This window comes from Pan paniscus, chromosome 14 (genome assembly GCF_029289425.2).
Source record: "Pan paniscus chromosome 14, NHGRI_mPanPan1-v2.0_pri, whole genome shotgun sequence".
Classification (NCBI taxonomy): domain Eukaryota; kingdom Metazoa; phylum Chordata; class Mammalia; order Primates; family Hominidae; genus Pan; species Pan paniscus.
The window spans coordinates 78,609,683-78,622,194 of record NC_073263.2 but is presented as its reverse complement, the minus strand read 5'-3'; the positions used below and the strand labels follow the sequence as shown (position 1 = coordinate 78,622,194).

At 39.8% G+C, this 12,512-nt stretch overlaps 1 protein-coding gene across 19 annotated transcripts in view; it reads left to right on the top strand.

Moving 5' to 3' along the window:
• Nucleotides 1–8,229, top strand: part of MYCBP2 (MYC binding protein 2) — a 282,485-nt gene extending 274,256 nt beyond the window's left edge. For all 19 annotated transcript variants that reach the window (XM_055096857.3, XM_055096853.3, XM_063595814.1 and 16 more), the window contains 3 exons: nt 974–1,081; nt 1,730–1,895; nt 7,395–8,229. In XM_055096857.3, the coding sequence (XP_054952832.2) occupies nt 974–1,081; nt 1,730–1,895; nt 7,395–7,510 (390 nt within the window). In that variant the 3' untranslated portion in view covers nt 7,511–8,229. The remainder of the gene's footprint in view (nt 1–973; nt 1,082–1,729; nt 1,896–7,394) is intronic.
• Nucleotides 8,230–12,512: the final 4,283 nt, after the last annotated feature.

Sequence of the window (12,512 nt, the reverse complement as noted above, 5' to 3'; positions counted from 1 at the left end):
CTCCCAAAGTGCTGGGATTACAGGTGTGAGCCACCATGCCCAGCTGGCCTTTTCTTCTTAAAAAATGTGTGATCAGAAGATGCTTAAAATTACTTTTTTCTTCCCCATTAGCCTTGGAATTATAATTCTATACTAATTACTTTATGTATATTTTGTTCTACAGTATTATAAATTGGGAACTGCTAAGCATATTTATTAAAACAGTAGAAGGGGACATGTATTTTAATATTTCAAAATGAGAAAAATTTCTCAAACTTTACCCTGAAAAAAGCATAGCTTTTACTACTTAATATTCTGTTGATATTTATTTGGAATATTATACTTTTTTGTTTTGACAGGACAATGTAACTGCCTACTTTAAGCTTGAATCCATTTGAGAGTCGAAATAGCTTTAGGCCAGGCATGTGGCTCATGCCAATAATCCCAGCACTTTGGGAGGCCAAGGCAAGAGGATCACCTGAGCCCAGGAGTTTGAGACCAGCCTGGGCAGCATAGGGAGACTCTGTCTCTACAAATAATTAAACAATTAGCCGGGTGTGGTGGCGTGCACCTATGATCCTAGCCACTCAGGGGGCTGAGTTGGGCGGATCGCCTGAGCCCAAGAGGTTGAGGCTGTCGGGAGCCATGATTGCGCCACTATGCTCCAGCCTGGGCAACAGAGTGAGAGCCCGTCTCAAAGAAACAGAGAGAGAGGTGGAAGAGGAGAAGAGAAGAGAAGGGAAGGAAGGGAAGGAGGGAAGGAAGGTAGGAGGGGAAGAAAGAAAAAGAAGAAATAGCTTTATTTCTTACCCTGATCCACCCTACATACAGTCAGCAAGCAATATGGGCATGCACTTGGCATTTCAAGGGATGGTCTAGTAGATAATGGTATTTTCTAAAACCCCTAGATCTTACTTTCACTATGCCCATACTGTATCTCCCATGCCAGAGTTTTCTTTTTTCCTGCTGTAATCTAGATGTGTTTTCTCCACAGGCATATTTTGGTGGTGAAGCTCGCTGTGATGCTGAGGCTGGACGGGGAGATGATTATGATCCCAGAGAGCTCATTTGTGGTGCCTGTTCTGATGTTTCCAGGGCTCAGGTAGGCAGAACATTTTATTAGAAACAACAGTTTAGAAATGTTAAATAGTATTATTTTTTAAACAATAATATGGTGGGAATGTAAATCAGGCTTTTCTCCTCAGTATTTTCTGATATTTGTTCAGTGTTGTATAATTTTTCACATTATTTCATATATATTATTTCCTTTGGGCGATATTTTTATTTTATAATTTTGTCGTCCATGAAATGATCACCATAGTTAAACAATGTAATAAATTTTCTTATTTTCTTAGTTTCTTAAACGTGCAGTGAAACTTTTAGGTGTTCCCCTCTTCAGTGAAATGTTCACAGTACATCTGTGAGATTATGAGAGAGGTTAATTTCATTAATTTTCAGTTTGACCGGCCATAAAACATTCATAAAGAAATTAAGTAGCTTGCTTATTAAATCAGATAGATTATGATGGAAATGGAATTAGAACTTGGATCTTTGTCCAGACCTTTTGGACAGGCCACATATTTATTTGTTAGTTTTCAAACATGTGTATCATCAGTTTTTCAATCAATTTTTAGAGTTACGTAGGCCCTCAAAATGTGAATTAAGGAGCTGTCTATGTATATGCCTATCTTAAGTGTGATTGAAATAGTCTCACTATGATCTGGTGTCTGTCTCTTCTCTTTTGCTATAGATGTGTCCCAAACATGGCACAGACTTTTTGGAATATAAATGTCGCTACTGCTGTTCAGTGGCTGTTTTTTTCTGTTTTGGAACAACACATTTTTGTAATGCTTGTCATGATGATTTTCAAAGAATGACTAGCATTCCTAAGGAAGAACTACCACACTGTCCTGCAGGTATGCTTTTAATATTTTAAAATCACGATTATGATCTATATACCATAGTTTCATGTAAACATTATATGAAAGCTCTGTTTCAAGTGACAGAAACTCAATTCAAACTAGCCTAAAGAAGCAGGAGGAATTCCTTGATCCTTGTAAGCTTATGACTTTCTGGGTGAATTAGGAAGCAAACTCATCATCGTGAGTGAGAAGTTAGCTGTGACGGAGCAGATTTCATGGGGAGTGAGAACGAAGTCTACTAAGGATTGGTGAAAAGATGGCTGTTCAGCACTAAAAAGTCATATGAAGTTCAATATTACAGAACCATTTAAAAGGATTCTGTGATTTTTTTTTTTTAATGAAGCCTGGAACCATTGCCATAAAATGAACAAGTGATTTAATCTAGAATGGCTGGGAATCAGTAGTGTAGTGAGCATCAGAAAGTCAAGGGAATTAAAGAAACCACTCAGAATACAGGAGAAATTATTGTCTATGGAAAGCAGGCTGAGGGGAGAGAAGTATGAAACCAAAAAGAAGCTGAAAATACTGGAAGAGGACAGGAGGCTAGTGGCAACGGTGAGGTGGAATACCAGGCTTCACGGAAGTGAGAGAAGTGGAAGGAGAGGTCCGTGCAACCATAGGAGAGAATGTTACATAAGATATATCTGAAATTAGTGAAAATACATGCACAAGTACATACAACACAATATACCATGTTGTCAAAGCTGGAAAACACACACTGCCATCTGCTGCTTATCAGAGTGCAAGTGACAGACCTCTCCGGAAAACAGCTTAATAGTGCCTCTCAAAATTACCAGCGTATCAACCCTTCAGCACTCCCTCTTCAGGGATATAGCTACAAATGTGAGGACAGTAAAAAAAGGGCAAATAAACAAGGTTATTAACTACAGCTTTGCTATGATAATAAAAATGTATAAACAATGCTAGTGTCCAGTAGGGTAGTGGCTAATATTACGCATCAGTTAAAAAAAAAAAAAAGAGTGAGGATGGTGTTTCTGTGTGCTGATTTGGAAAGATCTTCAGGAGATAGCATCAGATGAAAAAAGTAAATTAGGCCAAGTGGTGTGACTGACACCTGTAATCCCAGCACTATGGGAGACCGAAGCAGGTGGATCACTTGAGGTCAGGAGTATGAGACCAGCCTGGCCAACATGGTGAAACCCCATCTCTACTAAATATACAAAAATCAGCCAGGCATGGTGGCAGGTGCCTGTAATCCGAGCTACTCACGAGGCTGAGGCCAGAGAATCACTTGAGCCTGAGAGGCGGAGGTTGCAGTGAGCCAAGATTGCGCCACTGCACTCCAGCCTGGGCGACAGAGCTGTTTCAAAAAAAAAAAGCAAATTGCAGAACAGAGTATGTAGTATGCTGCCTTTTGTAAGAGGGAAAATGAGACTATCTAGTCATATTTGTTTATATTTACATAAAGAAACCCTTGGAAAGATACTCAAGAAACTAATACTATTGATTAACTATTGGGAAAAGCAAGAAAAAGATGAGGGTAGAGACTAGGGAAAGTGGCTTCCAATTGTGTTATCATTTTTAACATTTTGATTTTAAACCATGTGAAACATACTATCCATTTCAAAATAAAGATAACTAGGGTTTTTTCAAGTATGACTACTTTTTACCATTTGCTCATGTCAAATAAAAATTGTTTTACTGTTTCTCCTCAAATACTGTTTTTTTTAATAGAAGTAGCAGGCTCTGAAAGAAGCAAGGCCAGAATGATGTGAAGCCAGGTTATGGAGGATAATGGACAGAACAGAGATGTGAGCCATGCTTGGAGGGAGGGGGTGATGTGCTGGAGGTCAGCAAGTGAAGGGAGTGTGGAAAGGGCAGTATTCTAGATGACTCTAGATGACTTGAGCTTGGAGGAAGGGCAATTATTGAATGAAAGTTGTAGGTTGTGGTCTGGAAAGAAATAGGAACCAGGAGAAAAATCAGTCACACGTTGTAGCCATATGACCTGGAGGAGCTTGGGAGATAACCAGCCTCCAGTTGAGAAAGATTTAAGGCAAGCAGTATCTTCAGGGGAAATCTAGATTTTACTTAAAGTTTCCTCTATGTTAAAAAACAGAAATAAGAATGCTAAAAATAAGGAAGTTAACAATGAAACACTTTTAGAGAACTCAGTGGTGGGTAGTAGCTGAGAGAGGAGGGTCAGGTTTCCTCACAGGATCAGGGCAGCCAACACAAAGGAATCAGAGGAGGGAGGCGGGGGAGGAGCCAGAGTTGGCAGAAGGAAGGAATGACCTCGGTCCTGGGCATTTTCACACATATTTGCTCCATTTTTACAATCTACGAGTAGATGGTATTATCCCTATGTTATCAAATGGAAAATTGAGGGCTAGGGAGGTTAATGAACTGGCCTAAGAACATACACTGAGATTGAGGTATACTCTCCCAGCCTCACACATCCCTCTAACTCATCCATTCATTTAGAGAACTGGAATAGAATAAAGGAGATCCCACAGGGATGTGAGTAGGGAAGATGGCCATATACAGTTTACTTAGAAGGACAGAAGAAGCAATTCTCTAACCACTCTCAACCCTGTTAATTCTAATATTTTTAGATAATCAGTCTTCATCCATTCAAGCTGCTATAACAAAATACTGTAAACTGGGTAGCTTATAAACAGTGGAAATTTATTCTCACAGTTCTGGAGACCAGGAAGTCTAAGATCTAGGAATTAGCAGTCGAGGTGTCTGGTGAGGACCCACTCTCAGCCTCATAGGTGGCACTTTCTTGCTGTCGTGGAAGGGCAGGGGGCCTCTCCTGGGTCTGATTGATAGGAAGAGCACTAATCCCATTCATGGATTCCACCCCATGACCTCATCACCTTCCACAGCTCCACCTCCTAACACCATAACATTGGTGTTAATGTTGTAGTCTCAGCAGTGCACCAAGATATAACAGTCTCTCATTGTCTGAGATAATGCCAGGAGTTCTTTGTCCTACCTCCAAGAAGATTAAGGAGCACAGATACAAAGGTGAGGTTAGAGCGAAAGTTTAATAAGCAAAAGAAGAAAGCTCTCTGCCAGCAGAGAGGGGGGCCCAAACAGGATGCTCCCTGTGAGGCTGGGGCCCAGGGTTTTTATGGACTGGAAAGGGGAAGGAATGTGCTTAGTCTGTGGGCTGTCTTGGCCCACAGCGTGACTCAGCTTGGCCCGGGACCCTGGCCCAGGAACCCACTGGAGCCCACTGTGCCTATGCCCACAAAAGGAGAGAGCCCCCTGACTATACAAAGGACAAAGGCATTTCTATCCCAGTTCTTGTCCTTTATCTGATTGAAGGTTTTTCTGTCTGTGCAGCCGTGGGCATGTCTTTAGGCACAATGCCCTGTGCTAGTTCCCTCATCGGTGCCTGCAGCTTGACTTTTTTTCCCCAACTGCTTTTTATGTTATATGGGGATGAGGCACTGACCTGTGGACCTGGGGCTCTCTGGGAACCCTTCCCTTGCTATCTACCTAAGGCAAACTAACTCCTTTCATTAACACGTCAGTATATAAATTTGGAGGAGCACAAAAACATCCAGACCATAGCATAATCCCTCTATCCATTTCTTTCTAAAATATTTATTGACTACCTTCTCGTGCCAGGATACTTAATCTTCACAGCACCCCATGAGTTAGGTATTGCTGTGTCTATTTTAAAGATGAGGTATCTAAGAATCAGAAAAAATAATTTTACTTCAGTTTCATATCTAGAAAATGAGGATAATCGTTTCTGCCTCCTATGACTGTTAAATGGTTAAGTAGCTGATATACTAGAACAGTGCCTCAGTAGTAAGCACTCAGATGTTTGCAGGTGTGTTTTCACTATTTTTATTTCTCACCACCATGTTGGATTATGAACACCTTGAAGATGGGAGCCATGCACTTTTCATCTTTAATCCCAAGTACCTAACAATGCCCTTCATATATTAGGCATGCGGTAAATATTTGTTGAGTAAATGACTCATTTTTTCCTTGAAAAAACCCAAGGGCTGCAGTTTGTGTCACCACCATTGATATGTTGTGTATCTGAACTAGATCTGCCATTGAGTGTCCCCATCCTGCCCACTCTCCCCCACCCACTGGTGGGGTGGGCACCAATCTGCAGTGTGATTTGGAGCAGGAGCTACTGAACTACTTTCTAACAGGAATAATTAACTTTCTAGCAAACCTCTGGCATCCTCCCATGCTGACCCATCCTGAGGTCTGTGCCTGCATTTGTCTGAGGTGGCACTCATTGCCACTCTCATGCCTGTTAGCTCTAACCTGAAGTTGACTTCTCTGAGATTAGCTGTCTTCAGTTTGACACTCTAATGTCTTGGTCTTACTCTTGTACGGAACTTACTTTTTATTCCTCTAGATCAGGCCTCAGTTTGTGGTTGTTCAGTAATAGTAGTAATAGCCAACATTTATTGGGTATTATACTGTGCAGTCTAAGAGCTTTATAAATGCTAGCCTTTTATCCATCATGGTTTCCTTCTCTTATGTCAGAAATGTTTTTAAACCTAGAAAAGGTAAAGTAAATGAGACGTCATTCCTCATTGATCAGTGTAAGCTCATTCCATCCAATCTCGTGATATTTTTCTCTCAAGCACAATCAGAATTTAGATTTATTATTTTGAAAACTAGCTGTAGAAAACTAATGCAGAGTTCCTATTCCTTCATCTACTATTAAATAGGGACTCTGCTTTCAAGTATAAGCCTAGCATGTTTTTCTGACAAAGTAAGCCTCCTGGTTTCTAAAGGAACTAAAAATCTTTTCTAAATGATATGAAACCCATGACATGAAGCACATTAATATAATAATTTTCTTTTTTAAAATACTGATTTTGGTACATTTGATAGGCCTACTTTGATTATTATCAACAAATTCATATCTTCCCCAAAGTGTTTTTTCCACATTGTATTTTATAACATTGTTCATGTTTTTAACCTGATCAACTTTCATTTTCCTGCTAATATCCTTCAGGTACTTTTAAAAATTACAGGAATCATTGGCCTTCCCATTTTACCAGTGTGGGCTTTTTCATCAGTAAAAATAAAAGGGAAAACATGGCTTCTTTAAACTTAAATGTTTTTACTTATAGAAAAACATTCTACACAAAAATCTCCCTGTTTTCTATTCAGAAAAATAATGTTCTGCCAGACTAAACTGAGGGGTTTTGTGACCTTTTTTGTTCATTACTCTGTTTTAAAATGATATATCTGATGCATTTATTAATAGAAAAAGATCTGTAGCTCGAAGTGATCCTCTCTAGGCAGGATATAGTGAGTAAGGGACCCCATCACTTCTTCCATTATACATATCTGTGTTGAATTTTTTATAGTGAACATTTTTTACTTTGTGATCAGAAGAAAAATTTCTAAATGTTATATTTGTATAACCATAGTCATGTTATTTCTTTGAATAACCTATCAGTGATTATATTTCTGTGAGGTTTATATGTGTGTATTCTTAAAACATTATTTTCCGTTGCCTCCTTCAAATTTATACAGGTCCCAAAGGCAAGCAGTTAGAAGGAACTGAATGTCCACTCCATGTTGTTCATCCACCCACTGGGGAAGAGTTTGCTCTGGGATGTGGAGTGTGCAGAAATGCCCACACTTTTTAGAACACGCAGATCCTTTGTCTACAGAGAGAAAAATTGCCTTCATCCCCCAAGAGGATGCGGTGAAGTTTAAACTCTGCTCAGGATAAGGACGGGACCATTTTTACATCCATGAAAATGAACCATTCACAGTGCAAGAAGGATGCCAAATACCATGTACATAATTCTTGCTATGAAAAGTTTCCCCATTATTTTGGTTTATCTTCTTTTGAACAAATGACATCAAACTTGTGAGGTGTTTGCATGTGGCCATTACCGTCATTGGCCTGTGAAGCATTGGACATTTATAGATAATTGATATAAAAGAATCGCCATGCCCATGGACTAAGAACGATGCTGGCTTTCAAGCAAAAAAGAAAAATAATCATTGTTTATTGTATACTGCCTTTTTGTAATCCTGTACAATTGCATCACGGGTGGGGATAAAAAGAGGAATATTCTGGTTTATTTCCTAGACTGTTATTTAAAAAAAAAAAAAATTGTGTTAGGACAGCATATAAATGTAATAAGTATCACACTGTATATAAAGATATCAATGTTTGTCCTGTATAAGAATTACTAAATTACAAATGCAATTTCATTTAAACTTCTAGGTTAAGTTTGAGCCTGAAATTTTAATGAAGTGCAATACTGAGTGTGCCTCATTATCTTGCAGCTGTAAACATATTGGAATGTACATGTCAATAAAACCACTGTACATTTTTATACAGTGATAAAGTCTACCACTGTGGGAGGTATTGTTTAAAAAACAAAATTTGAACACCTTTAAGGTCTAAAAGTCCAGTTTTCCTCAGAAAGAAATTTACTAACACAACACATTCATAATTTTCAAAACTGTTAGGGAAAATAAGAATAGTAATGAAGTGCAATGTTGGAATCTTAAACCCTAAGCAGAAGATCATAAATATATATATATATTTGTAGGTAAATATATTCATACCAAAGACAGAAGAAAGCATTTAGGAAATTAACTTCTATTTTAACTAGCAGCATTTTTAACTTTTATTTATTTATTTATTTATGAGACAGGGTCTTACACTGTCACCCAGGCTGGAGTACAGCGGCGTGATCTCAGCTCACTGCAGCCTCCACCTGGGCTCAAGCGATCCTCCAGCCTCAGCCCCCTGAGTAGTTGGGACTACAGGCATGCACCAGCACCATGCCCAGCTAATTTTGTAATTTTTGTAGAGATGGGGTTTTGCCATGTTGCCGAGGCGGGTCTCAAACTCCTAGACTCAAGCAATCCCCACTGCTTTGGCCTCCCAAAGTGCTAGGATTACAGGCGTGAGCCATTGCACCCAGCCCCTTTTTGAAGTTCATATAAAGTAATAAAATCACTAATTTTTTATTCATTTTCTATAGACAACGGTGTGTTTAGGTACATCTTTTTGACACTCGAGTCATGAAATTGCCAAATTATTGATTGTTGACTCATCATACATCAGATTAGCAAAACTTTTGTTGTTGTTGTTGTATTTGAGACAGTCTCACTCTGCTGCCCACGCTGGAGTGCAGTGGCACCATCTTGGCTCACTGCAACCTCTGCCTCCCAGGTTCAAGCGATTCTCCTGCCTCAGCCTCCCAAGGAGCTGGGACTACAGGCGTGTGCCACCTCACCCAGCTAATTTTTGTATTTTTAGTAGGGATGGGGTTTCACCAGGCTGGTCTTGAACTCCTGACCTCAGGTGATCCGCTCGCCTCCGGCCTCCCAAAGTTCCGGTATTACAGGCGTGAGCCACCACGCCTGGCCAAGACTAGCAAAAGTTTTAATCACATTTTGTTCTAAATTCCAACTGTGGGAAATATAGAACTTAATTTGTCAATATAGAATTACTGACCAATTTAATGACATTTGTGTTAAGCATTTATGAGAAATTTAAAACAATCTTTGCCTTGAAGGAACTTAAAAAATAAAGATCAGATCTGAGCACAGGTAACTATTTTACAGAATGTTCTAATAAGTTTCATAAAAATATCCAAGCCAAATTCTTCAGGATTTAGGAAAAATCATTGTTTTGTTGTTGGGAGTGTAGCTAAGAGGCCATTTAAGCTGCCTTTTGAAGAATAAGTAGCATTTCAAGGAGCAGAGATGTGGAGAAAGGCATGAGAAATACCTAAGTAGGAAAATCTAGAGTATGATCAAAGAACAGTAAGTATGAGTGTTCAGGCTTAGGATTGACTGAAAATGTTTCCAGAAAACACAAAGTAGGTAGAGAGACTAAAGCTGTTGCAAGAAAACTGGAGGGGAGAATGCAGTGAGGACACTGTCAGTATATTTGACTTAAATTCACAGGCCACAGGAATGAAACTAACCTTGAGAATGCCACACAGATAAGAGACTTTATGGACACTTAACAGCTGCGAAGAATACCATCTTGTGTCAGTTAACTTTGCTGGCAAACTGGTCAGCTCAGTTTGTAAATCGTAGAGGAAAAGAAACAAACTATTGAGATGGCTTGGCTAAAAAAGCCATCTCAAGTTATGAAAGGGATAAAATCAACAAAGCTGTGTAGTGTATACTCACAATGACTTCAACTTATCTTCATTTATGAGGAAGTCACTTTTAGTCAGGATCTCTAGCACCTCAAAACCAGAGAACATAAACATCTTAGCAATAAATTATGACAAAGCACAGGAAGGAGTGGCTTTGGCAGGCATTTTTAGCTCAAGCATCCTACACACAAGGACCATCCTTCAAACACTGCATGTAACATCCAAGGCAGGAGACAGAAAGCAGAATCACAGTGGTAGATGTCAGTGAATCTTCCTGGAAAGAAATTGTTTTTCCGTTATATTTTCAAGCCTAGGAAAAGCCATTTTTCTTAGTATTATGGCTAGACTGTTTAGGCCTAAAATCTCCCTATTTTATCAATAAGCTTATTTGGTTTTGGTTTTTGGTTTTTTGAGTTTTTTGGGTTTTTTTTTTTTTTTTTTAAGAAAGGGTCTCACTCTGTCGCCCCAGCTGGAGTGCAGTGGCGTTATCTCGGCTCGCAGCAACCTCTGCCTTTTGGGCTCAAGTGATCCTCCCACCTCAGCCCCAAGTAGCTGGGAGTACAGGCACGAGCCACCATGCCCAGCTAATTTTTGTAATTGAAACAGGGTTTCACCATGTTGGCCAGGCTGGTCTCAAACTCCTGAGCTGAAGCGATCTACCTGCCTCAGCTAGGATTACAGGTGTGAGCCACCGCACCCAACCTCAATAAGCTTATTTGATAAAATATATGCAATGCTCCCTTTATTCACTTTTCATTCAGAATGTTTAGTAATTTGTATTGTTTTTCAGATTTTCAGCCCAATATATCTCCCTGCCCACTGTGTCACTGTATTCTACCTATACATCATCACGTGTTTCTGCTATTGGCTGTATGATGGAACACTGCGGCTCATTTTCCTGAAAACTGCCGATAGTGCATAGAGTGCTGGGATGGAAACCAGAAGCTTTGAATTCAAGCCTTGGCTCTGCCTTGTTTTTGCTTGGGTGGCCTTGAGTCAGCCACATACCTTTTAAAATCTCAATTTATTAGAAATTATTCCAAATCAAAATCAAATGAGAAGGTATATACAAAAGTGCTTTATCCCACAATAAACTATTCAAGAGAGAGCAAAGGAGAGGACATTTACTCAACACCTCCTAAAAGGCAGCCACTGAAATTAGGCATTTTATTTAATCCTCCTGGCAACTCTGAGAGTAAAGCATTATTAATCCCATTTTGGCTGTTTAAAGAAATTAATTATTTGCACTAGATTCCAGCTGTAGTTTAGCTTCAGAAAAAAAAATCCTGAGATGTGAATTCACAGCTTTCTGGGTTTAAAGCCCAAGCTCTATCACATCATGCTATTATTGTTACATTACTGCTAGTTCTATGAAAAGAAATACTAATTTATGAAATACATCTTATCCAAAATGGTTGGGACCAGAAGTGTTTCTGATTTCGGGTTTTTTCAGGTTTGGGAATATTTGCATTACCAGTTGAGCATCCCAAATCTGAAATCCAAAATGCTCCAGTGAGCATTTTATTTGGGTATCATGCATGTCAGTACTCAAAGTTTTAAATTTCAGGTTTTTGAATTTGGGATGCTCAACCTGTAGTAACAGGACACTTATCGTATGGCCAAGGTTGCGCAGGGGACAAGACAGCATATGCCTCCAGGAGTGTTCAGTGTCATCAGGAGGTACCTCCACCCAGATTTCCCTTCAGGGGAGGCCCCACCTCAAGGAGTCCAGTTAGCTGACAGCCTCCAGCTTTAATCACCCCCACATATGACCCAATGTCACACTCCTCCAGGGCAGCCCCAGCCTGTGATAGAGTTCAGCTGGGGTTCTCGGGCCTGGCCATTTCTGCCCAAGCGGCACTCCTGCGTGCGCGGTCTTGCGTAAGAACTCAGGCCGACTGAGACCATCTTACAGCTGCCCTGCAGTCGGAGGCTTTTCCTACCCAATCTTTCCTTCTCTCTTCTTTCCTAGATGCCAGACCTGCATCACAGTCTAACGGCTCTCCCTGCCCACTCCTGCTCCCTCATCACTTTATCTTTCATAGGGATTACCCCCAACAGATTTTCTGCACTTCTAACTTAATCTTGGCATCTGCTTCCTAGAGGACCTGCCTGACACAGGAGGGTAATACATTTTAAATGACTTACTTATGGCTTCATTTCTCAAATGTCTTAGGGTGGCTTAGAAAAAAATAACAAGACTACAAAAAGATATACGCTGGAGGGAGTTACAGTGAAGAAAAATTATGAAAGAAAAAGCCAAGGTTAAAGATTAGTGTCTGGCTGTAACCATACAATGTTATCAAATTGCTCAAGTAAAGGCCATCAATTTTGCAGTAAGTTTCTCCAGTAACAAGCAAGGTCAGAGATATCTTCATTTAAAACATACAATGTTCATCTGTTAATTAAAAAAAAAAAAAAGCCAATGCAGATAGTCTTTCAGGATAGATCAGTTTTGACAAGCAAAAGTGGGAAAGGGCATTCCAGGGAGAGATGATGGTGAGAACTGAGG